At 45.7% G+C, this 26,632-nt stretch overlaps 1 protein-coding gene across 1 annotated transcript in view; it reads right to left on the bottom strand.

Moving 5' to 3' along the window:
• LOC144508005 (tomoregulin-1-like) overlaps window positions 1-26,632 on the bottom strand; it is a 267,687-nt gene that overhangs the window by 109,858 nt on the left and 131,197 nt on the right. Inside the window, exons 3-4 of the mRNA XM_078235707.1 lie at window positions 23,365-23,494; window positions 2,222-2,248 (exon numbers count right to left, since the gene is read on the bottom strand). Coding sequence (XP_078091833.1) covers window positions 2,222-2,248; window positions 23,365-23,494 — 157 coding nt within the window. The remainder of the gene's footprint in view (window positions 1-2,221; window positions 2,249-23,364; window positions 23,495-26,632) is intronic.

Here is a 26,632-nt window from a genome sequence, read left to right as displayed (position 1 = left end):
GAATAGCTCCCCACTTTCAGGGAACTAGTGGCCCGACCCCGCTGGAATGAAGAGGGGTCAATTGGGATCCCCAGGGGGGTCGGATGGTGGGGGGTTGGTGCTCCCTGGGTATGAGCACCCTGCCAGTGCCAGCATGGTCCCCCTGGCACTGCTCAAGGGGCAAAGTGTCCAAGCCCAGGGGGCACCTTAGCAGTGTCCAGGGGGCATAGAGTAGTGTCAAGGGCCGGGGCCTGGGGGCGGGATCTAGGGGGCTATCGGTGGGGGTGAGGGGGGCCGCTGCCACACTGCCATTAAGACCAAAGGGGGTAGGAGAGGTCAGCGATCAGGGCAGGCTGAGGTGGAGGGGGGGGGTCTGCTGGGGCCAGGGGGGTGGAGGATTCTGCCAGGTGGGAGTCTGCCGGGCAGGGGGGGGGAGGGGGTCTGCCTAAGGGGGTGTCTGAACTGCAGGGGGGTTTGGGGGGTAGCACTGTGGGGGTCGTGGGGCTGGCCAGGGATTGAGCTGGCTGTCAGGTTGGGGCACTGCGCATGCGCAGTGGGTCGCTGGTTTCAGCCTCCTGGGCTGGAATACACCCACCCCCTGAAATCTAATGATATTCACGCTGGTGGCCTCTGCAGTGCACAGAGTGTGGGAGATTCCAGTCTGAACTGCCACTGAAAAAAATCAACGTGAATTACTCCAGTTTTCCCACAAATTCAACACTTTGAATTTTTTGGGTAGAATTTCCACCCCTTGTATCTTTTTGGGTGTTATATAATGGATACAACTGATTGGCCTTATGGTCTTATGGATTGCTTTATAATAAGAAGTTTCTGAAATTATGTTATGGGCTAGGTGCCAGCATATGAACATTTAATGTGCTTGTTTGAAAATTTCCCCTTCATTATTTTAACGGAGACATTAACTAATTTACTTTAGAAGTGCTAACATTTCTATTAAAATAGTGGAGAGGAGAATTCAGACAATGCATATTTTAGAATCACGCAAAGAGATTTTAGAGCAGAAGTCTTTACACTGAAGTACATCCTTGACACCTTCATACTTTACAGAAAATGGTAAAACTGCAGTGAATGCCAATCATTACTTTTTAATTTGAATGATTTAGAATTAATGTGAACATTTGCATTTTATATCACTTTACCATATTGTGAGCATGTATTTCACAGAAATATTTTACTTACCTTCAGTGTTGTGCCACAGCATATGGATTGCTAATGCGGTAAGTGTTAGGTGTCTTTGCATATATAATTCCTCATACGTTAAGTTCTCAATCTTGTCTGTGCCATCAGGAAGGCACTAATCTGAAGGTGAAGGCTTCTCAACAGGAAGGGATGTTATAGTCCATAGAGTGAGTTATTTCTGGGTGTATATATAAATTCCTAGCGGTAGATTAAGTATTGGCAAAGGAACAACCTGTCAATAGTTTTCCTCTTCACTACCTTGAACTATGAATGGCTCATAAGAAATGTAATTGGAGGAGAGCTAAACAAATAAAAATAACCCTTAAGGGATCGCAACATTCCATTGGAATCGCATCTGGGAATGACAGTGCCATCTAGACAGCCTAACAACTGCTGTAACATTTCAGGACTTCACATTCATAAGAGGAGTCAGCAACGCCATTCCTTATCTGAATCTGGCAAAGCTCTGGGCCTCAGGAAAATCAGGGACTACTTGCTGTGAAAAAGTAGCACCTTCTTAATACTGAAAACGTCTATGCATTAATGCTTCAAATGTCAAATCTGAACACTTTTTCAAGAGACCCATGCTGCGTTAAATATTTTAATTTAGAATCCATAGTCAAATTGGACAGATTATGTATTTTGGAAAAACCATTTGGGCCAGATTCTCCGACTTCGCCTGCAGCTGGTCCGGCTGCAGTGAACGGAGATTTGCCTGAGCATCAAATTCTCCATTTTCACCGACAGCGACAGCAGGGCGTGGACGGCGGGAGAATTCTGGCCCTTGAGTGCTCCTCAAAGGGAAGGACAATTATAGGTCTTGCCTGTGTATTAAAACAAAGTATGTGACACTCATCAATTGGAAGAGAATGGAACCACTTATGCCATTTGAAGAATCAGATCTTGCCCTTCCCCCATTGAGATATCTTTCATGCATCCCAGGGTCGTGTACATCCACTGCTTAGAGTTATGGCTGCTTTGACGATTATGGGTTTGAATTAAAGGCTATGTGAAATGTTTTTCAGAAAAATGTAAAATGTACCTCCTTCTCCAGATCCAGAGCCATTTTCTAGAGAAAAAAGACAGAAAACAACATTCAATTATTGCTAAATTCTAGAGCCTAGTTGTCATTTCACAAAACAATGTTAAGACAACACATAGATTATTATTATGTTACTTCCTTTGAATAAATCTCAACCTGGTGCATCTAAAACAAGAATGCATTATTGCCATAAATCATAATATGTTACAGTACAACTCTGCACAGGGAATAAAGAATGGTTGACACGCTGCAATATTATTGAGGGTTTGATCATATCAGAAACCACCAAAGTGAAGATTCATCAAGCTATGGACTGAGATAACACAAACACCAGAAACATTCATCTAGCCCCTGTTTGTTTTTTTATAATTCAGCTATGCAATCTGTTGTTGTTCCACAATGAGTTTTGCTGTCCAGGCTTTTGTGATTGGGTTATGCACCAAATGGTGCTGAATGAGTTTATTTCACCTGCTTCCGACACTGTCTTATCAAGTGACAAATGTATTCTGTTGTAGAGCTTTATCATACTATGACAAATTACAGTGCCGCAGGCACAGAAACAGCAAAATCTGTAAATATGCAGATCAGCACTTGACATGGAATCCTTGATTTTAACCCAGGGTGGCAATTGGGCAGATGGTGGCTGAGGAGAAAGCCAATAAGAATAAAACTGGATGGAATACCCATCCCAAGATGCTAAAGGAGTTGGCCATGGAAATAGCAGAGACATCAGTTGTCATTTTCCAAAAATTCTATCGATTCTGAAACAGTCCCAGCAGATTGGAGGGTGGAAAATGTAACCCTGATAATTATAAAAAGGGAGGGAGAAAACAGAGAGTTACAGATCAGTTAGCCTAACAGTAGGGGAAATACTAGAGTCCATCATAAAGAATGTGATAATAGAACACTTAGAAACTTAGGTTGTGGATCAAGTTGGATCCCCGGAATTATTGAACGGGATTCTCTGGCCATGTGTGCTCCCAAGACTGGAAATTCCCGCCCAAGCTCAATGGACCTTTGAATGGTCTGCTGAATTTCCTGTCTCCCTGTTAGGATTTCCACGGCAAGCGAGACGGGAGAATTCCGGCCATTGTCTCTAAGACCAGACCCCTTTCATACCAAGTGGACATGGAGGGACAAGTCATTCACAAACATGTGGATCACTTGAGGAAAAGAGAGATGCTCCAGCAGTCAGTGTTGCCATCAAGAAGTGTTTTCGAACCCGTTTAGCACCGAAGTGCCTGATCGACCTGTTATCAACGTAACTGACAATTATTTTATTATTTATTTATTAGTGTCACAAGTAGGCTCACATTAACACTGCAATGGTGTTTCTGTGAAAAGACCCAGTGGAAGTAAATAGTGATGAATCGCCTGTGCCAGAAGAGGTGCCCATTATTGCAGTTCTTGTTGATTCGATCCTGTAGAAGTATGTCAGACAACAAAATTATGCTGCTCTACAAGAAACAGAAAACCTCCTCAAGCACTCAATTTATAATTACCCAACTCATGTACATAATGCTTAGTTAGTATTTAAAACTGAGTGTATTAGTTATTGAAGATAATATAAAGTACTTAAAGGGGGAGGGATCTGGTGATTGTCCCTTTAAGGGCAACACTGCAGAGTAAGGGTCAGCTGGCCTGGGTGACCAATTGGGGCTCAGAATGTGGAACCACCCCATGGAGAGACAGGCTCCCAAGCAGAGACATTTTGGGAGCTAGCTACAGCCATGTGGCTGCTGTACAATTCTTAATATAAATACCTTTTGTGTTCACTAATGAAGTCTGTGTAAGTGCATCTTTACATCATGAAGGACACACCTGCCAAATCAGGCTTGTGGCAGGTCGTGAGAAAACTGTTGAGATCCCCATAGAGACTGTTAACTTTTAAAAAGAAATTTAAACATCCAGTTCCTAGCTGAAAGAATGACACAAAAGATTTCATGTTCTAAAACTTTGCAATAAATGACCAAAACATAAACAGTTTTCATTTTGTAGGAAAATTATATCCTGAACTATAAAGAGGGACATTGCCTCTTTATACTTATCACACCACACCCTCCATGGAATTACAGATCTTAAAGCAAACAGTCCACACCTGTTCTCAGTTTCCAAAGGATTCTTGGTTCCCATTTCTCATATTAATAACTTTAAATGCTTTCCTCATTTTTTGGATGTTTCTTAAATTCTCCACCAGCTGTGAAGCCTGTTCCGACGATTCTTCTTTCCCTTGATAATGCCAGGATGAATCGCTTGGAATAATTTGATGGATTTTCTTCAACTGGAGAATGTCTCCCTCCCACTCCCTGCAACAAAACTAAACAGCCTCTTCTCTCTGCTGATCACACAGAACCTGCTGTCTGTCTGCAATGTTCATTAATTTGTAGGGAAGCCTGTAACCTAATCTAAAAAATGGTTTCCTCTACTCTTTTTCCCATGGCAACGTGAAACACATTATTCTTGCATCTAGGTAAAAATGCTAATTAAATAAATAAATAACACAACTATTAACAACTTCGTTCCTTCAACATCTTTCTGGGACTTTGGGAGACTCAGAGCATATTCATTGTATACTCAGCGACCTGCCCACTGTTTGCACCTTCTCAGTGAAACAAAGCCTTCCTTTGATCGCTAACAATCAAACCACCCAGGCTTACTGTCAGGCAGACTGCAAAACTGTTCACATAACCCCCTTTATCACCCTAAATCTAATGCAAAATACCCAAAATAAAATAATCTTAATTGTAACAACACCAACACAAAGGAAAAACCTAGTCCTCACAAATCTGCTATCACAGATGCATCAATCCATCACAGTTTTGGTAGGAGTGAGTACTGTACTTTCCTTGAGGAGACGCAATGCTATCTTCACTCTGAGAAAACTATTGTGCTGTGTGGCATGACCAACCTGCGAAATGGGATACATTGGGTGTAACTTTATGAGATTTTTTCTAAGTGTCCAGCTAGCGTGAAAACGGGAGAGTTGCTAATCCGCTTTTTGGGCGTGTTTTCATGCCGAATCTTATACACTCAGTCTTTGAAAAGGTGGGCTAGTCCGTATGTAGCCACTAGAGGCTGTGGGTGAGGTTTAACTCGCCAGACAACCAGCATCTCAGATCAGAGCCACAAACTGCGCATGTGCAGGAAAAGCAAAAAAAAGCAGCTCTCCTCACAGAACACCCAGACACAGCCTCCCCTTTCTCCCTCAGACATCAGGGTCCACTCCTCCCAACATTCCTGACCCCCTTGCCTCCCCAACCCCCGGACCCCTTTTCACGTGGCCCCTCATCACCCCTCTGGCCCCGATGGCTGACTGACATGACCGTCTCTCTCCCCTGCCCCCGATCATCACATAGGCACAAATCGCTGCCCAAGGCCCGCCCCCCCCACACATACCACCCCCCCCACCACCCCCCCTCCCCCCCCACACACACCCCTCCCCCCCCCACACCAACCCCCCCCCCCCCCCCCCGCCACACACACACACACACACCACCCCTTCGCCATCCCCACTCCATCAGCACATCTGCAAGTGCTGACTTGGCTTCCTCTTCATGCTAACATGGCAAACTGCATTAAATGCACTGGATTGCTCTAACAGGCGCGTGACTCACCTAAACTGCCTGCAACTGATCTGCCCTAACAAGGGTGAACGCCATAACAACTCCAAGTATGGACAGACAGGCAGACAGTGCAGGAAGAAATGGTCTCCAGGAAGACAGCTCCCTGTCTTTCAGATGCTGACCTGGACAGGTTTCTGGAGAAAGTGGAGGCAAGGCAGGACACTCGCTTCCCCCCAGCAGGACACCATCCCAGGGGATGGAAACACAGCCTGGGAGGCAGTGGCAGCATGCGTTAGTACCAAGGCATTGGCCAGGGGAACTGGGAAGTATTGCCGCAAAAAACTGAATGACCGAATCCAGGCAGCAATGGTAAGGGTTTAGCCTCATACAGCATCTTCCCTCTATATGACCCCCAGATTCCCCCACCCCCAGCACCCTGCATGCTTTCAGCCCCTGACCCCCAAGCACCTTCCTCCTGCCCCCAAGAGTATTACTACCCTTGCCCTCCGAGGGCCACACCCTGATACCCTGCGGGATTCATGTCATCAGATTTGACATGGCTCCTTCTTTCCCCACAGGAGAAGAATGCCCATAATCGCCAGGAGAGGGTGATGACAGGGGGTGGTGTGCTGAGATCTGGGTCGTCACCCCCTTTGAGGAGCGGGAACTGGAGTTTGTGGGAGAGGAGGGGATGCGGACTATTAGTGACCGTATGGTCAGACTGGAGCACAGAAGTGAGCACCTGCCAATCCTCCACTCATTGGAGAAATCTCAAGTAAGTTGCATGCAGCCCAGATTCCTCTCCCTCCCTTGCACTTAGCCTTGTGTCCTGTGTTGCAGGAAGGGACCCCCACATGCCAGGGCCATCTGGCATCGCGGCCCCACCCATCCTGCCCCTGACAGCTCGAAGATAACTCGGAGAAAGCCGATAAAGGGACCTCAGAGGCGGCACCAGTTTTGCACCATCCCAGAGACTCTCACATTGGTGGGTCAAGTTAGTGGTGAGGCTTCTGGGTCACTCTCTGGTGCGCACGACACATCTGATAATGTACATCGGGTGGAGGAGGGAACGTCCGAGGCCTCTGGCACGTGGGGGCCTGCTGGAGGCGAGGACTCAGCTGGCCCCAGGCTATATGCTGGGCCTCTGAGATCACTTCTCCCTCAGCTGCTGGAGATGCAGCAATAGAGCCAGGGAATGCAGGAGGGGCTGACAGCAACAGTGGAGCGACTGTGAGGCTGTTGGGAGGAGTCCCAAAGCTTTCAGGTTGACCAACTATTGCCTGTCTTGCGTGCTTCCCAAGCCAACACCTCTGGGACATCAGAACTCCTCAATATAAAACTATCATGCATGCTGCCGGGGTGTCTGACGCAGACATGCATGATGTTCAGCTGATGGTCACACATCAACTCCACATTTATTGAATGGAAGCCTTTTCTCTTCATGAACCTTCACTGGGGCCTTGAGGGCAACGTGGGTGCAGTCTATAGGCCTCTGCACATTAGGCATCCCCGCAATGACCAAGAATGCTGCAGCCCGGGCTTCCTGCTGTGTCTGGTCCAGGTCAAATTTAATATACTGGCCAGCCCGGGCATACAGGGCATCTGTGACCTCTTTCACACACTTGTGGACAGATGATTGGGAAATGCCCCAAAGGTCTCCACTGGCGGTCTGGAAGGACCCTGTGGCATAAACGTTTAAGGCAGCCGTCACTTTCACAGCCACTGGGAGTGGGTGCCGTCCTGTGACCCGAGATGCCAGGTCCTGCAACAAATGGCACAGGTGTCGCACTGTCTCCTTTCTGAGCCACGATGACCGACAGTTGCTCAAAGGACACTCGCGTGCAGAACTGCTGGGGTCTCCACTCCCTCCTTCTCCTCGGGACAAATGGTAGCTACATCCTCTCTACTCCAGCAAGTGGTAAGGGCTGGGCCTCCTCTGCCCACAATTCATCCTCCTGCTCCTCCTCCTCAGCTCCAGCAGCAACCAAAAGAACTGCAAGATCAATGGGTTGTATCGCAAAAGCCATCTCGTCACTCTGTAGAGCAGGGGAGAAATTTGGGGAAGGGGAGAGATAGTTGGAGAGTCAAAGAACTCTGCTCACCCCCCAGCCCAGCAACACGCACTCCCCATACCCCTCCACAGACACCCAACAACACACTCCCCATAACCCCCCCCCCCCACAGTCCCCCAGCAACACACACTCCCCATCCCCCTCCACAGACCCGAGCAACACACACTCCCCATACCCCCACCACAGACCCCCAGCAACACACACTCTTCATACCCCTCACAGCCCCCCAGCAACACACACTCCCCATACCCCCCCCACAGACCCCCAGCAACACACATTCCCCATACCGCCCCCCACAGACCCCCAGCAACACACACTCCCCATACCCCCTCCACAGACCCCCAGCAACACACACTCCCCATACCGCCCCCCACAGACACCCAGCAACACACACTCCTCATACCTCCCCACAGACTCCCAGCAAAACACATTCCCCATACCCCCCCACACAGACCCCCAGCAACACACACTTCCCATACCCCCCACAGCCTCCGAGCAGCACACACTCCTCATACCCCCCCACAGACACCCAGCAACAGACACTCCCCATACCCTCCCACAGACACCCAGAAACACACACTCCCCATACCCCCCACAGATCCCCAGCAACACACACTCCCTATACCCCCACAGCCCCCCAGCAACACACACTCCTCACACCCACCCCACAGACCCCAAGCAACAAACACTCCCCATACACCCACCCCCACAGGCCCCAAGCAACACACATTCTCCATAGCCCTGCAGCCCCCAGAAGGCAACCTCCCCTCCCCGCCCCCTCACTCACAAGCACACACCCAGAACCCATGCAGTAGTGGCCACAGACACTGCTGTCTGACAAGTCCTGAGGCTGCAGCACTGTCACTTCAGAGAGTTTCCAGCCCATCCCCCACCGTGCTTGCTGCTGCAACCACTAGGACCCAGAGTCAGCACTAAGACCTGAGGTCAGTGCTTGTCCTGGGTCCATCCCAAGAGGCCGAAGTTGAGCCCGAAGAACAACAGCAGCCCTGCATTCCCCCCCCCCCCCCCTCCCGCCACACAGACTCGCAGACCCCCTGACCCGAAATGCAATATGACCGCCACGAAACGACCCCCCTTGAGCAGCACGGAGCAGTTTGAAAGCAGAGACTTACCTCACTGATCAAGCACCTGAATGCGACTTTTATACTTGAAGTGTTTTCCTGACCAATCTGGCTGCAGCGAGGTTGGGCTCGTTAAGGCAGGTGAACTGGAACGATTGGGAGTGAAACGCGCTAGTTACATTGTGATGAATGCAAAAAAATTGCAAATTGACGTTTCCCCCGTTTTGGGCAGGGTCCTGGTTGCACCCATATTTTCTTTCTTGGTAAAATGGGAATGGGTATAAAAGCAGGCGCCATTCCTGCTCGTCGCAAAGGCTATGGATCTCAATAACATCCCAGCTGGAATGCTGAATGTCTATACTCCAGAATTACCCTCACTTCCTACTATATGGTTGCTGTATAACTATGACACTAGCATCCGTCTGACCATGTGCAAAATTACCCAGTTATGTTTTGTCCACAAAAAGCAGGAAATCCAATCCAGTCAAATACTGACTCATCAGCCTGCTTGAAATCACCAGCACAAAATGCAAGTTGTTGTCAACAATGTTATCAAGTGGCTCTTACTTGCCGGTAATGTAACCATCAATGCTCAGTTAGAGCTCCTTGCTGAGCCTCATTACAGCCTTGGTCCAAATATAGAAAATATAGAGCTGATTTTTGCAGTGTAAAGGGCTATGGGTAAATGTGAAACAGTCTACACTATCGGTGATGTAAGATTACGTGTCAACAGTACTGAATGAGGGATAGTTCTGTGTGAAGCCTCGTACTAAGTTTTTCCCCGTATATAGCTAGATTATTTACCAAACAGTAAAGTTTGGCAACAACCTTACCTCCAGTAATCCCAGTTTATCCTAACCAAGGACAATATAAGCTAAGACCAAAGTAATGATAACAGAAATCCCAGAGGTGAGACAAGATTGATTGGTCTGAAAATCAAGACTGCGTTTGCCCAGATTTAGCATCAAGGAGTCTTTATAAAAGCGAAGCTGACGGGGATCAGGTTGAAAAAGCTCCACTGGTTGGCAACATACCCAGCACAAAGGAAGATGGTTCTGCTTGTTGGAGGTCAATCATCTCAGTCCCAGGACATTACCGGAGGATGTTTTCAGGATAGTGTCCCAAGTTCAATCATCTTCAGTTGCTTCATCAATGAATTTTCTCCCATTGTAAGATCAGACGTCAGGATGTTGGCTAATAATTGCACATTATTCAGTTCCACTTGCGACTCTTCAGACACTAAAGCAGTCCATGCCCGCATGCAGCAAGACTTGGATAACATTCAAACTTGGATGGATAAGTGATGAGTAACACTCACAATAGTCTTTTTTTTATTTGTTCATGGGATTTGAATGTCACAGGCAAGGCAAGTATTTATTGACCATCCCTAATTGCCCTTAACTGTGCCAGCCATAAATATGCTGTTAGAGGCAGTAAATCAGAGAATGGGAATTCTGCAGTGGGTGACTCACCTCCTGACTCCTTAAAGCTTGTCCACCATCTACAAGGGCCTTGTCAGGAGTATGATGGAGTACCCTCCACTTGACTGGATGAACACAGCTCCAACAAAGATGTCCAACACCATCCAGAACAAAGCAGCCCGCATGACTGGCGCCAATCCACCACCTTAAACATTCACATCCTCAACCAAAGTTTCTTTGATAGCACCTCCCAAACACTATAACTCAGGAGGACAAGGACACCACCATCTGCAAGTTCCCCTCTGAGTCACACAGCATCCTGACTTGGAAATCTTTGCTGTTCCTTTATCGTCTCGTGGTCAAAATTTTGGAAGCCTATCCCTTGTAGCACTTTTGCTCTGGGGGATATTTTCCACTCCTGTTTTCAGCAGATGAGATCAGTGGTGGGAGTGGAAAATCCTACAGGAAGCCCAGAACATGATTTGCGGCAATGTGATTTCCCATTGCAATTGTCCGCGCCTCACGCCAATGATATAACGGGGATCCTGACATTGAATGTCGGGAAGCCTATTAGAATACATTAACATCTGATTATCAAGCCTCTATGTCTGATAATCCCCCCATCACATAATCCATTCACACTTAATGTGAATCACGACAGGTCTTCCATGGCATGCACCTGGTGAACAGAACCCGCCAGTGGAGTTCAGGTGAGTGCGAGAGTGCACCATTCAGGGGGGAGAGGGTCATGCCCAGGCACTGCCATGTGGTGAGGGGTGGGGGTTGTGGAGTTCGGGGACTTCTTTAATTGTTTGCATTTAGGCACCCGTTAAAAAAAGTCTTTTAAAACCCAAGTTGCTCAATCAGAGCTGTCGTGATGTCATGGGACCTGTCCCTTCTTTGTTTCTGGCTATGAACTGAACGATATGGTGGAGAAAGCTGCCATTGGGGCCAGCGGGTATAGTGCTGTTTTTCCTGCCCGCTAGATTACACTGCCTAATAACAGGAAAATTCTGCGCTCTATCTTTCATAGAATTATAGAATCCTACAGTGCAGAAGGAGGCCATTCAGCCCATCGAGTCTAAACCGACCACAATCCAACCCAGGCCCGTTCCCCAAAACCCCATGCATTTATCCTCACGAGTCCCCCTGACACTAACTGGCAATTTAGCATGGCCAACCCACCTAACCCGCACATCTTTGGACTGTGGAAGGAAACTGGAGCACCCAGAGGAAACCCATGCAGACAAGGAGAGAAAGTGCAAACTCCACACAGACAGTGACCCGAGGCCGGGAATCGAACCCTGGCGCCCCGATCACTGAGACTGCAGTGTTTCAAGAAGTCAGCTCACCACCACCTTCTCAATGCAACTAGAGATGGACAATAAATGCTGGCCTTGCCAATAATGTGCATATCTGGCAATTGAAAAAGGTTTGGGCAGAATTTTCTGTTGCAGTGGCTAAGTCCAGTGGTGGTAGTGAAAGTTGCAGTGACTTCCGCTGGAGAGTGAGGGTGGCTAACCACATGAGATCCTGCCCTAATCAGCTCATTAAATATGCAGCCAAGAGGAGCACATTGAATTTCCTGATGGGATGAGCAGGAACTGGCACGTTTCATCATCACTTCGAAGGCTCCAAAGTCTAGGTGATATATTTGAACAGCGCCCGCACAGCCATTCGCTCTTCCGCTCAGCTCCTTGTGCTCCCTCTCCCCATCCTGACTCGGTATCACCTATACCCTGTGCCCAGCCTTGGCACAGCTTGTGTGACAGGTAGCTGACACCTCTCAGTGAGGATGTGAAAGAAACATGAAAGCAGCATCTAGCGACCTGAAAGTCCAGGAAGAGATCACCCTTGCCAGGCGCACGCCACCTATATACAGTGTGAAGTAGAATATTCTGGATTCCCACTGTCATGCCACTTAATTTGGAGGGGGCACAAGATTCTGATGTGTTGACCTTTTAATGCGCATTCATGAGTTGCAAATGGGGATTCCAACATAGCTCAACAGGATGCTTCACCCGCCTTTTATCAGCCAGGAATGTTGAGAGAACAAGATTCAAAACCAATTGCTCAACTTCGGGAAGCTGATTATTGGCCTCCTGCCAAAAATTGCTCCCCATTTGCCATGATTCCTTCTGCTGGTGCACCCGGAAATTTCCACACTTTAAATAATTGCAATTCTGCCATATTGCCTGTTACTTAGAATTACTTTGCCTGCTGACATTGCTTAATCACTCAACAACAACAACTTGTATTTATATAGTGCCTTGGATGTAATAAAGCTTCCAAAGAACCTTCATAAGAGCATGATAAAACAAAGTATGACTTAGGAGATATTAAGGCAGGTGACCAAAATCTTGGTCTAGGAGGTAGATTTAAGAATAGTCTCATAAGAGGAAAGAAGGGTAGAGAGTTGGAGAGGTTTAGGGTGAGAATTCCAGAGCTTAGGGTAATTGATGCCGGAATCCGAGGAATGCAGATATCTCAGAGGGTGATGGGGCTGATAGAGATTATAGAGATGGGAAGGAGGCAAGGGGAAAGGAGAGATTTGGAACAATGGTGAAAATTATAAAATTGAGATTCTGCTTAACCAGCAGACAATGCAAGTCAGGGAGGATTTTTTTAATAAGGGCATGAAAATTTCTGTAAACCTCTTACAGATCCGGAGAACTGGATTTGGTGCAAGTTGGGACACAGGCGACAGAGTTTTGGACGATGTCCTGTGTATGGAAGGTAAAATTTGGGACGCCGTTGGAATAGTCAAGTGTAGCTCATTGCAATTCAGCATTGCATAAAATCAATGTTTTTTAAAGCATGGAGATTCTTTAATTGCAAGAATTGCATGTTTTTAACTTTCATCAATGCCACTAAGGAAATGAAATCTGTCATCCTGGTGTGAGTCCAGTTAGGGAGCTAGGCATGGACATAAATACTACCTTTTAATGTTGCCCACATTCCAAAAACAAGTAAAACAAATATAAACCTGATGTACCCGTTTAACTATACGGTCTTGAACTTTCTCCATTTAAATTATTGGACGGGCACTAAGTTAAAGAAAATGTTGTGTGAGAATTTCTGTGAACTTCATACAATCTGATAATGAAGCAGGAATAGGTAATCTTCTAAGCTTCAGTTAAACTTGGACTCCTGAAATTAATGATTTTAACCTTTTGATTCTTGATGTTTTAACCTGACACCTTTCACAAATTGTGATGCAAAACTGAACAGATTTACTCCATGAACTTGGCCTGCTCCCAGCCAGAAGCAAGGACTTTGCAAAACAACTCACTCCTGAAAATGTCAAGTACGTCACCTGAGAATTTGCATCAGAAATTTCAAACTCCTTCAATGACTTGTTTCTGGCTAACAGCACACCACTGAAATTATATTAAAATTGTGTTTTTGACTCAACTAACTGCTGAAATATTATTTATTGTTCCAGCCTATAGCGATTTGAGCCAGTGCTTTGTAAAGTATAGTTTCACACAGTTACTAGCGTGTGAATGAAAGCAGATAGCAAAATACTAAACCAAACCAAAGAGAATTTCTAATTAAATAACATAAAACCAAGGTGGAGGCTGTAACGAGGAGAGATGTCACACGTTCCTGGGAACGTAGAGCGAAGTGGAGAAATATCAATAAAGGGCAGATTTCCCACAGCTGAAGGCACCTGGTTCAGCAAGTAACGCTTGATTTCATGCTGTGAGGCTGAGAGTTCTACAGGAGGGGAAGTGGTGTCATGAAGCTTCATCATCCAAATTCTCTCCTCACTTTTCACACCGATACAGAATTGAGCTGCGGCCAAAGCAACTTGAGTTCCTGATCTAAATCTGGAGGTCTGACTGAACTGCTAGTAACCATAGTAGAATGGCTGCAGTCATCTCCCTGACAAGATAGATAGTGGACTGCGGCATCAGCTAGCATCTTCATCAAGTCAAGTGAGATATATTAATTGAAATAAGTGAACCCATCGTTACGAGGTGACCATACTCAAGTGTTACCAACCAAGATTCTACAATAACTCACAGGCATGTTTGGAACAAAGGATGTTATATTCTGCACTTTTAGGATAAAAGGACATGAAGTAATAGCACCTGAGGGTGGGTGCAAACAACATAATAGGTTTATTCAGTAGCTGTTAACTCTGTAAAGGTTTCATCTAGACTGTGGTAAACCCGCAAAGCAGCCAATGATGTCACAAACTATACACATGACTCAACTCTTAAAAGTGACAGCACAACAACAACCCCAAATATACAACATCCCTCCCCCTTTACTTCTAATGTCCCAAAACAACAAATAACCATAGTATATTTACATAGTCATCAAAACATATATACGAGGGCAGACAATGAATTAGTACAAAGTAATGATACAGTTAACAGGAAAGATGATCTGGTGGGCATCTATTCCACACTGGTTACCTGTGCACTTCAGGGATTTGATTGTTCTTAACCTTAGAGGTAATCTCCAGTTGTTCAGAGGATGCCTCTACCCTGGAAGGTGTAACAGTCTCTTTTACAGAAGGAAGACTGGTAGCAGCAAGGGATTCTTCAGCAATCTCAGTTTCTGCTGATTGACCCAAAGTTGCAGTCACAGTATCTGATGGTATGGCTGGCAGTTCATCCTGCGGTAGTACACAGCACTGGTACATTGGAGCATCAACTGATCCACATGTCATCACCACACAAGCTCATCTTCAGTTTGTACTGTATAGGACAAAGGGCCAGTTTGAGCCAATGTGGTTTGCAGGAACCCGCTTCTCACTTGTGGTATAGCCGGGTCCAAAACCTGCTCTCCTTGAGGGCGGCACGGTGGCACAGTGGTTAGCACTGCTGCCTCACAGCGCCAGGGACCCGAGTTTGATTCCCGGCTTGGGTGACTGTCAGTGTGGAGTTTGCACATTCTCCCCATGTCTGCGTGGGTTTCCTCCGAGTGCTCCGGTCTCCTCCCACTGTCCAAAGATGTGCTGGTTAGGTGCATTGGCCATGCTTAATTCTCCCTCAGTCGACATGAATAGGCACCAGAGTGTGGCGACTAGGGGATTTTCACAGTAACTTCATTGCAGTGTTAATGTAAGCCTACTTGTGACACTAATAAATAAACTTTAAACTTTGTCGAAACAAATGCCTTTTAGAATAACCTTGTCTTCTTAAGATTTGTAATTGCTGATTGTGTTCCATTATCTCGGATGTCTGTTGTAGTAAGAACAGGTCGAATGTAATTCTCAGCTTTCTCTTCAGTAGTAATAAAGCTGGGGGACTCGCAGTAGCCATGTGTGTGATGTTGCGATACGTTGGTAAGAAACTGTTTAGATGGCAATTTCATGAACATTGGTCCTTACAGGCTTTCAGTGAATGCTTCAAGGACCTTTCGGCTAATCCATTCGTTGATGGCTATTAAAATGCTGATTTTATGTGTTGGAGTCCACTTATCTTTAGGTAGTCTTCAAACTCTTGAGCCATGAATTGTGGTCCATTATCACTCACGGTTTGTTCTGCTTTCCCAATCTCATCAAGATTTTTGATGGTTTGTTCTGCAGTTGGTGACTTCATTAGGACAACCTCTGACCATTTGAAGTGTGCATCAATGACAACCAAAAGATGTGCAAGTTAGGTTGATTGGCCATGCTAAATTGCCCCTTACTGTCAGGGAATTAGCAGGGTGAATCCATGGGGTTATAGGGAGAGTGCCTGGGTGGGATTGTTGTCGGTGCAGGCTCAATGGGCTGAATGGCCTCCTTCTGTAGGGATTCTATGATTCTATGATGTTTCATATGGACCTGTGAAGTCAATGTGTAAATGTTGCAAAGGCATTTTAGGCCACTCCCATGGATGCAATGGGAACTGATTGCTGGCCTAGCAACCATAAATAAACACATATTTTCTGGAAAAGTCGGTATCCCACATCCCATCAGACTTCCTGCATCATCTTGGCCCACTGGCAAAACACTGGTCCATTGCCCCGCTTCTCAACTGTGGTGGAGAACGGTCACACTCCCCAAATCTGCCGTGAGATGATGGTAATGGGTCTGCCAAAACCAGGAAATCCTTCTCCCAGGAGTAGTCTGGCGTTAGGCCCCAATACAGTTGCTGTGAATAAGTCCTTGCTCTCACCACAAACGATGTAGTAATCCCTCATTACTGACTCAGAGATGAAAACACTACAACTGAGCTCAATGTAACACTCACTGGTGAACAAAAGCAGAGTTTTATGCATTAGTTATTACAACAACTTCTAATTCATTCTGAAGTTGTTGTATACGTTGGGGAATAGAACAGTGAAAGTAAACATTGCCTTAGCTGTAAGAATCTTAATTGCACACTGGAACAGAGGGACAGAGGGGTGCAGATGCAGAAACTTTTAAAGGTGAAATTATTGGTACAAAATGCATTAAGAATGATAAATGGGATTCTTGATTTTATACATAGGAGCAATGAATATAAAAACAAGGCGCTGTCACTGGTTAGGCTACAGCAGGAATACTATATACTATTCTGGGCATAAGTAGGATATCTTCTTCCCTGCTGCTGTCAGACTTTTGAATGGACTTACCTTGCATTAAGTTGATCTTTCTCTACACCCTAGCTATGACTGTAACACTACATTCTGCACTCTCTCATTTCCTTTCTTTGAACGGTATGTTTTGTCTGTATAGCGCGCAAGAAACAATACTTTTCACTGTATGTTAATACATGTGACAATAATAAAACAAATCAAATCAAATCAAAATCAGAGTCATGAAGAGATAAAGATTCACAAAAATTATAATATAAGAATGAGAGATTACAATCCTGAAGGAAGACTTAAAACCTTGGGTGGGATTTTATAGCCGAGCTCGAGCGAGACCGGAAATTCCCACCCGATGTCAATGGAGATTTCCATTGTCGGGCCCTTGCTTGTTCCAATTCCGTGGCAGGCGAGGCGGTAGACTTCTGGTCCTTGTCTTTTCTCAGTGGAAGAGAAAAGGTTGGAAGATATGATCTAATGGAGATTTTCAAAATTATGAAAAGCTTTAAGACGATAAACAGCAAGAGGTTGCCCTTTAATCAATAATCAAAGATAGAAACTTGGGATTATTAGTACAAAACAAGGAGGGAATTCATAAGATGTCTTTCACACAGACTTTACTCGAACATCAGGATGTTATTATTTTCCTACTGAAGGAAGGACTGCAATATAATTTAAAAGTGAATTGGATAAGCAGTTAAAAATAAATTGTATAAAAAGGATATCAATATTAGATTAAAGCACACAGCTCCAGTTGAAAAATGATGTTTTGCTTCTGTGCTCTAAGTGCCATGATGTTCATTAGTCTGTAATACTGACAACTCACTTTCATTAGGTCTTGCTGAGCGTTTTGATGGTTCCTAATTTTTTTACTTAAATGGGACAACACTGTCTGATGGAACAGGCAAACAGATCAATCAGAATGCACTGCCTGTTTCAGTGCAATGTGACAAGAAATGAGTGCTTCACTGAAAAAGATATGTAATCTACTTTACGCAGCCATCAAACTAACATACATTATTGAATAACAAAATATGGAGAACATGAAGCCTCTCCTTCCAACCGCCAATATCGAGTTTTCACTGCTTTGTGATCGCCCAACGTGTTTAGAGCAAGATTTATTCTTCAGTGACAATTGCATGAGAACCCACCACTGTTACAGAACTTCACGGAACGGAAGTGCGAACGAAGATTTTGGGACCAGAATCATGTCCCTAATCAGTGGCGCTGATTAGAAAATATTAGGGGAACCATTCTCCCAAAAGCAGCGGCGTGAGCCAGAAGATTCAAGTGGAGGCCATGTAGCGGGCTTCCCGCTGAGCGACAATGGAGATTTCCATCGCGAGTTTCCAGCCACCAGATTTCCAGCGCCATCAGCTCCGCGCCAGCAATCGGTGCAGTGCTGTATAATTTATTCAAATACATATTTTAATACAATTTAAATATCATTAGCGCACCCCCTCCCCCCCCCCCCCCCCCCCCACCAGGAGTGTTTCACTCCAGCGGGGTTTATAGCTGCTCCCCACTAACGGGGAGCTGGCGGCCCAACCCCACTGGAATGAATGGGGGGCAATCGAGGCCCTGCAGGAGATCAGGGCTAAGGAAGAGGGTGTGGCCCCTGGGCATTGCCAGCTTGGCAGTGCTAGCCTGGCCCACTTGGCTAGTGACAATGCCCAGGGAGCACCTTGACAATGCTCACCGGCCATCGGGCAGTGCCAAGGGGGCGGGGCCACAGGGGGCAGGACCTATTTGGGACAGAGCCTCTGGGGGGGAGATCGGTGGGGATGGGGACCCCGCTGCCACTCTGCAGTCCAGTGGGTGACAGACAGAGGGAGGCCAACGATCGGGGCTGGCCACCGTGTAGTGGGAGAGGGTGTTCGGGACTACGTGGGCAGGGGGGGTCTGGGATGCCAGTGGGGTGAGGGGAGATCAAGACTGATGGGGGGATGGGATGGATGGAGATCAAGGTGGGCTGGGGGCAGAGGTGCGGTGGTGGAGGGTGGTGGGGGGTGTCGACCCAGGGAGGCTGGCGATCGGGCCGTGGTGAGGTCGGTGAGACAGTGATGCGGGGGTCACGGGGCTGTCCAGTTATCGGGAGGCCGGCAGTGTGGGCTACTGCGCAAGCGCTGACAAATTGGCGCATGCGCAGTGGCCCACTACAAGCTATGCTGCCGGCCTCTCCAGCGGGAATAGGCCCCAACCACTGATTTTTCACATGAATCACACTAGTGTACTCTGCAGTGCACAGAGTATGGGAGATTCGTTTTGAAATTCCTGCTGAAAAAAACAACAGAATTTAAGAACATAAGAAATAGGAGCAGGAGTAGGCCATCTAGCCCCTCGAGCCTGCCCCGCCATTCAACAAGATCATGGCTGATCTGAAGCGAATCAGTTCTCCAGGTTTTACACAAATTCGACACTTAGAATTATTTGGGGAGAATCGCCCCCTATATCTGTAAGACTCTGAGATGTGGGATCATACTGACCTGCAAGTGAGATACTCCTATTCTGTTTATTCATTTTTACTGAAATAAATGATGTTAGTTTGTATAGTAATTGCATTAAATTGTATGCAGGTGATGGGGATGGTATAGCTGGGACTTAAGGCTGAAACAAGGCAAGTTGCTAGGGGTGTTGAAGAAAAACTGGGTGATACAGATGTTATAGAGTGGATCCTCTCACAGCTGGAAAAGTAATCTTTTGACCACATATTTATGGGAATACAGGTCAATTGACATAAAAAGTTGTATTTCTGCAGGGTGATGGTTTTCAGAGAGAAGTGTTTCTGAAACCGCACACCTTCCTGACGTTGGTATTTTAGTCCAGCTGGTTTCATAATACTTCCGATGGGTGAGAATGAAAAAACTGTTTTTAGCTTCAGGAGCTAAGGAAAGTAAAAAGGGTTGTTAAAAGAACTATCAAAACACAGGGGCTGAAATTTTTGGGGCACCTTAAAGCCGGAGGTGACCCTCTCTGGCAGGTGGCAAGTCTCTGAGATAGCACCTTGCCAGCGGCAGCCAATTGAGAGGCCAAAGGAGACCAAGAATGTGCACAATACTCCTGGTGTGGCCTCATCAAGGTTCTATACAAGTGTAGCAAGGCATCTTCACTCCTGGACCCAAATCATCCTTGCGATGAAGACCAACCTTTCTAACTGCTTGCTACACGTGCATGCTAGTTTTTAGTGACTCATGAGCAAGGACACGGTGGCACAGTGGTTAACACTGCTTTTTCACACCGCCAGGGACCCGGGTTCAATTATGGTCACAGGTCACTGTCTGTGTGGAGTTTTCACATCCTCCCCATGTGACAAAAACGGTTGATGAAGGAAGGGCCGTGGATGTCGTCTATATGGATTTCAGTAAGGCATTTGACGAAGTCCCACATGGCAGGTTGGTTAAGAAGGTTAAGGCTCATGGGATACAAGGAGAAGTGGCTAGATGGGTGGAGAACTGGCTTGGCCATAGGAGACAGAGGGTAGTGGTCGAAGGGTCTTTTTCTGGCTGGAGGTCTGTGACCAGTGGTGTTCCGCAGGGCTCTGTACTGGGACCTCTGCTATTTGTGATATATATAAATGATTTGGAAGAAGGTGTAACTGGTGTAATCAGCAAGTTTGCGGATGACACGAAGATGGCTGGAATTGCGGATAGCGAAGAGCATTGTCGGGCAATACAGCAGGATATAGATAGGCTGGAAAATTGGGCGGAGAGGTGGCAGATGGAGTTTAATCCGGATAAATGCGAAGTGATGCATTTTGGAAGAAATAATGTAGGGAGGAGTTATACAATAAATGGCAGAGTCATCAGGAGTATAGAAACACAGAGGGACCTAGGTGTGCAAGTCCACAAATCCTTGAAGGTGGCAACACAGGTGGAGAAGGTGGTGAAGAAGGCATATGCTATGCTTGCCTTTATAGGACGGGGTATAGAGTATAAAAGCTGGAGTCTGATGATGCAGCTGTATAGAATGCTGGTTAGGCCACATTTGGAGTACTGCGTCCAGTGCTGGTCGCCACACTACCAGAAGGACGTGGAGGCATTGGAGAGAGTGCAGAGAAGGTTTACCAGGATGTTGCCTGGTATGGAGGGTCTTAGCTATGAGGAGAGATTGGGTAGACTGGGGTTGTTCTCCTTGGAAAGACGGAGAATGAGGGGAGATCTAATAGAGGTATACAAGATTATGAAGGGTATAGATAGGGTGAACAGTGGGAAGCTTTTTCCCAGGTCGGAGGTGACGATCACGAGGGGTCACGGGCTCAAGCTGAGAGGGGCGAAGTATAACTCAGACATCAGAGGGACATTTTTTACACAGAGGGTGGTGGGGGCCTGGAATGCGCTGCCAAGTAGGGTGGTGGAGGCAGGCACGCTGACATCGTTTAAGACTTACCTGGATAGTCACATGAGCAGCCTGGGAATGGAGGGATACAAACGATTGGTCTAGTTGGACCAAGGAGCGGCACAGGCTTGGAGGGCCGAAGGGCCTGTTTCCTGTGCTGTACTGTTCTTTGTTCTTTGTCTGTGTGAGTTTCCTCCGGTTGTTCTGGTTTCCTCCCACAGTCCAAAGATGTGCGGGTTAGGTTGATTGGCCATGCTGAATTGACCCCAGTGTCAGGGGATTAGCAAGGTAAATATGTGGGGTTTATGGGGATAGGGCCTGGATGGGATTGTGGTCGATGCAGACTCGATGGGCCGAATGGCCTCCTTCTGCACTGTCGGGTTTCTATGGACACTCAGGTCCCTTTGGACATCAACACTTCCCAACCTCTCACTGTTTAAGAAATAGTCTGCCTATCTGTTCTTCCATCCCAAGTGGATAACTTATTTACATTTTTTCAAATTTGCCATGTTCTGGCCCATTCATTTACTCTGTCCAAATCCCCTTGAAGCCCCCTCCTCACACCATACGTTCCCACCTAGTTTTGTGTGGTCAACAATTTTGGAAATATTATATTTGAATCATTTATTCACCACATCAAAATAACTTATTTGCTTGCCTGTCAGATTTGCTTGTCATTTTACCCGCATGGCGAGCACCCCTGTCCCCCGATGGGATGGTGTCCTTAAGTGAACATTAATTGCCAATTTAAAGGCCTCAATTGATGGTGAAGCATTCCGCCGCAGGCTGAATTGGAGCAGAGGTTGGAAGGTGGCGGGATCACCGGGATCACCACCTGCCACTCTCCTGCCTAACTAAATATCCCGCCACTAAACCCACCATGGGGAGGGTGGGGTCATCACATTCCACCCAAATGGTAGAGGGAAAGAAAATCTCTAAAATTGAATGTGTGCATGCAAGATATCAATGGTCATATTGTTGTGTGAAAAGAAATGCATCTACAAAGAAGTTGTTAGAGGTCCCAGAAAAGGGCTGTCTCACACCATAAGGCTTTGTTTGTGCAGGTCGTTGATTTAGTTTGTTTCAAAGCTTTGATTGCACACCAAATAAACTCTTATTGTTATTTAAAGAGAGGGAAGGGAACCTGTTAATTGCATATTAATTTTAACTGATTGTATGCAGGTGGTGTGCATTAACTGGGGATTTTCTCTCAAAAGTAACAGGCTCAAACTGGTTGTTGAGTTAGAAGGTGTATGATTATCAAGTGTAAATCTTGCAAACACCTGCTTACCAGCAGTAGGTAAAGATTGGCCCTAATAACAGAGTTGAGACAGGAGCCAGACAAATCAGCTAATTTCCTGGGCCTCACCTCCACGACCAGAATCACATACTGCATTCCCTTCTCTCCCCACTAAACCTCGCCCTACCTTCAGTTAATAGTGACTGGTAACTGGTTGGTCAGAGATCAGGTGGCCTAAGATCCCTTGAAAAGAGGGATGTATTTTCAAAAATAGAATCCATCGAAACAGAAAGAGACCATCTGGCCCATCGAATCTGCGCCGACCCTCCGAAAGAGCATCCCACCCAGACTCACCCCTCCTGCCCTATCCCTGTAACCCCGTGCATTTACCAGAGCTAATCCACCTAAGATACACATCTTTGGACAATAAAGGGCAATTTAGCATAGCCAATCCACCTAACCTGCACATCTTTGGACTGTGGGAGGAAATCAGAACTCCTGGAGGAAATGCACACAGACACGGGGAGAACATGCAAACTCCGTACAGACAGTCACCCAAGGCCGGAACTGAACCCCAGTTCCTGACACTGTGAGGCAGCAGTGCTAACCACTGTGCCACCCATCAGCTAGTCCTGCTTGCTGGCTATTCCCTAGCTGAACTCACTCACCATGACAAAGTTACACTCTACAGTGCTGCTCGCAGGGATGGGAATAATAGTAAACCCACAACCAACCCCCCTCATCCCATTTCTTACAGGTAAAGCAGATGAAATAGTCAACTTCTGATACAAGGGTAGTAAGACTCTTCAGACTGTTAGCTGTCATTTTAGCTTTCACTTCAAGCAAAAAGCAATATTTAATGTTAAATTGATTATCTTTTGCTCTAACGTTCAATTTTTCAACATGTAGTAACGTACCTGTATAACATGGACCTTCGGTTACTGCTGTGATTTCTTTCTGATATTTGCATGCAGCTAGCCTCATGAAACATTCATTCTGGTAGGTATCTCCATTGGACGCACAAACAGGGATGTAATGTGTATGACACTGAAAGACAAAAAGGGTGCCAATTTTATATCCGTGGATCATAACACAAGTTACTTCTCTCATGGTCAAAGCATGATAAAACGGGACAATAAAGATAAGCATTCAGAATATGAATCAATGGCATCCAACAAAGGAAAACAGGACTAGAAGAGTGTAAGACTATACCTCAATTATTTACTCTTACAGCCCTGTTAGGGACTGTTAATGTTTAAAGAACTAATTAACCAACAGAACTATGCCACAAGATTTCATATTTTTCAACAAAATAAGATTTTATTGTATATCAAAAAGAATTAAGTGAAGTAAGTACTATTACCTTAACATTATGGACATGATTTTCCCAGCCACACTCGCCCCGAAACTGGAAAATCCCGCCCAAGGTCAATGGACCATTCCAAAATTCACCCCTATGATTTATAATGACTTGCGCTATAAAGCCAGTTCTACATTTTAATCCCTGTCCCTCATCCCAAAGAGTTCCTTTATCTTACAAAATCATTAAGGTTCATTAGGTTAATTTTCCCTGGACCAACTCAGAAGGTATATCACTGCTGTCTTGAACTCACTCTGACTTCTCTTCTGCATTTCAGTTATTTGCCAAGGTGTAAGACATCATTGAGGTCCTTCCACTGGCCTTTGGTTAACTGAGCCTTCAACTTCTTTACCAACCTCATGATTCGGATTCCACAACTTGAGCACCGACCTCCCTGTGACTTCTATGTGGTAACCTAAATCATCAGAAAAAAACACTTCATTTCCAATAACCTGCTACTATGGTTTCAAACTGCGGATTACTTCCATAACTCCAGCTATAACACTGTTAACTGCCTTTTATTGAGAGAATTACTGTAGATTTCTTCTTTTAGCTTCCAGCTAAACCAATCTTCCAGTCGTTTATCTGCATACAAACTGTGTCTTATATTGAATACCAGCTCCCACTCACTGTGCCATGGACAATAGATCTAGAATTTACTCTACTTTGGATACAAGTCTGGCAATTTTTTTGATTTCCAAGGAGCAACAAGCTACATAAGACCCAAAGCTGACACATTCTCTTAGTTGCTTTTCAACAATACATTAACCAGTCTTGCTTGCTGGTTTTTTCCTAACTGAACTCACCCATTGCCATGATAAAGTTACACACACAGCTTATTCCCAGGAGGAAATGAAAATTAACTACTTTTTCATTCCAAAATTTTCCTTAATCCTGGAAAACCATATGATTAATTTATCCTTTATTGGAATAACTGCAAATGTCATGTCTCCAGCTCTGCAAACGTCATGTCTCCAGTTCTTTAGCTAGGTAAGCCCGCCTGCCTTATTATGATCTTACCTTTCTATTTGCTAACCTCTTAAGTCAACATGGCCCCAGCTTTTTAAGTGCAATTAACTCCAAGCTTGTTTGAATTGCATTTATTTATCTATTTCTCATCAGAAGCTCCAATTTTCTATAGTTAAAACTTTAATTCCTAAAACTCAAAGCTATATTCTAAAACATATGAATTAGAGATTTGCAACACTGGTCTCTCAAGTATCTATACAATTCTCCCTACATTTAGCTATACTACCTTCCTTCTTGCACTATCTGTTTGGGTAATCTATTCTAAATGTTCACCATTAACTGTGGAAATTAGTTGTCCCTGAATTTTCTTCGGTCTAGGCCTCAGCTGTAACATGCCCGAAGTGTCCTCCAACACTGATTCTGCCAGAGTTTGTGGGTTTAGTGCCTGGGCACCTCTTTAGCATGGGGTAGGTTGATGCAAGCAATAATGCAAGTGGCTCTCTGGTGCTCAATACTTACTCCATACTTCCAGAAAGTCCAACCTTGCTCCATCTTTGATGAGGGGGTTGTGCCTAGGTTCTGGAAAAGAATTACAGACCTCATTCCGCAGCGGGATGGATAACCTGATGTTGTGTACAGGGGCAATGGCAGCATTGTGTCAGCCAGAAGCAAAAGAAGCACTTCTGATTTCAGGGACTCTGACTTGGGTGATCTATCTGTCATGGGTATAATAAATTCCAATATGATAGTTTTTCTCACGGAATGTGGGCATTGCTGGCTGACCTACATTTATTGCCCATCCATAACTGCCCTTGAGAAGGTGATGGTGAGCCATCACCTTGTCAAAGACAGGGGAAATTATCAAGGGGGATGAGAAACTGGCTGAGACATCAAACAAGTTTTTGTGTTTGTCTTCGTCATCTTACATGCATACCCGAAATAGAAGGTAATCAGGGGCTCACAGGAGTGAGAAACTTAAGTCATTAACACCAGCAGAGAAAGAGTATCAGACAAAGTTAAGGGATTAAAGTACAACAAATCTTCAGGACCTGATGCCTGACATCCCAGGGTTCTAAAGAGGTAGCTACAGAGATAGTGTTAGTTATGGTTTTCCAAAATTCCTTACATTCTAGAACAGATTAAGATTTAGTAAATGTAGCACTGCTGTATAAGGAAAGGAGGAAAGGAGCAGGCCTGTTATAATGACATCTGCCATCTGGAAAATACAAGGATCCATTATTAAGGAAGTCCTAACAATACATTTTGGGGCGACACGGAAGCACAGTGATTAACACTGCTGCCTCACAGCGCCAGGGACCCGGGTTCGATTCCCGGCTTGGGTCGCCGTCTGTGCGGAGTCTGCACGTTCTCCCCGTGGCTGCATGGGTTTCCTCCGGTGCTCTGCTTTCCTCCCACAGTCTGAGGTCACGTACCAACCGACTCAAGAACAGCTTCTTCCCTGCTGCCATCAGACTTTTGAATGGACCTACCTCGCATTAAGCTGACCTTTCTCTACACCCTAGCTATGACTGTAACACTACATTCTGCACTCTCTCGCTTCCTTCTCGATGAACAGTATGCTTTGTCTGTATAGCGCACAAGAAAAAATACTTTTCACTGTATGTTAATACATGTGACAATAATAAATCAAATCAAAATCAAATCAAACAATCCGAAAGACATGCTGGTTAAATGCATTGGCCATGCTAAAGTCTCTCTCAGTGTACCCAAACAGACGCTGAAGTGTGGCACCTCGGGAATTTCACATGAACTTCATTGCAGTTTTAATGGAAGCCTACTTGTGACACTAATCAATAAACTTTAAAACTTCAGAAAATCATCACACAATCACACCA

Source organism: Mustelus asterias, chromosome 2 (assembly GCF_964213995.1).
Source record: "Mustelus asterias chromosome 2, sMusAst1.hap1.1, whole genome shotgun sequence".
Taxonomy (NCBI): Eukaryota; Metazoa; Chordata; class Chondrichthyes; order Carcharhiniformes; family Triakidae; genus Mustelus; species Mustelus asterias.
This window is presented reverse-complemented; position numbering and strand designations above follow the sequence as displayed.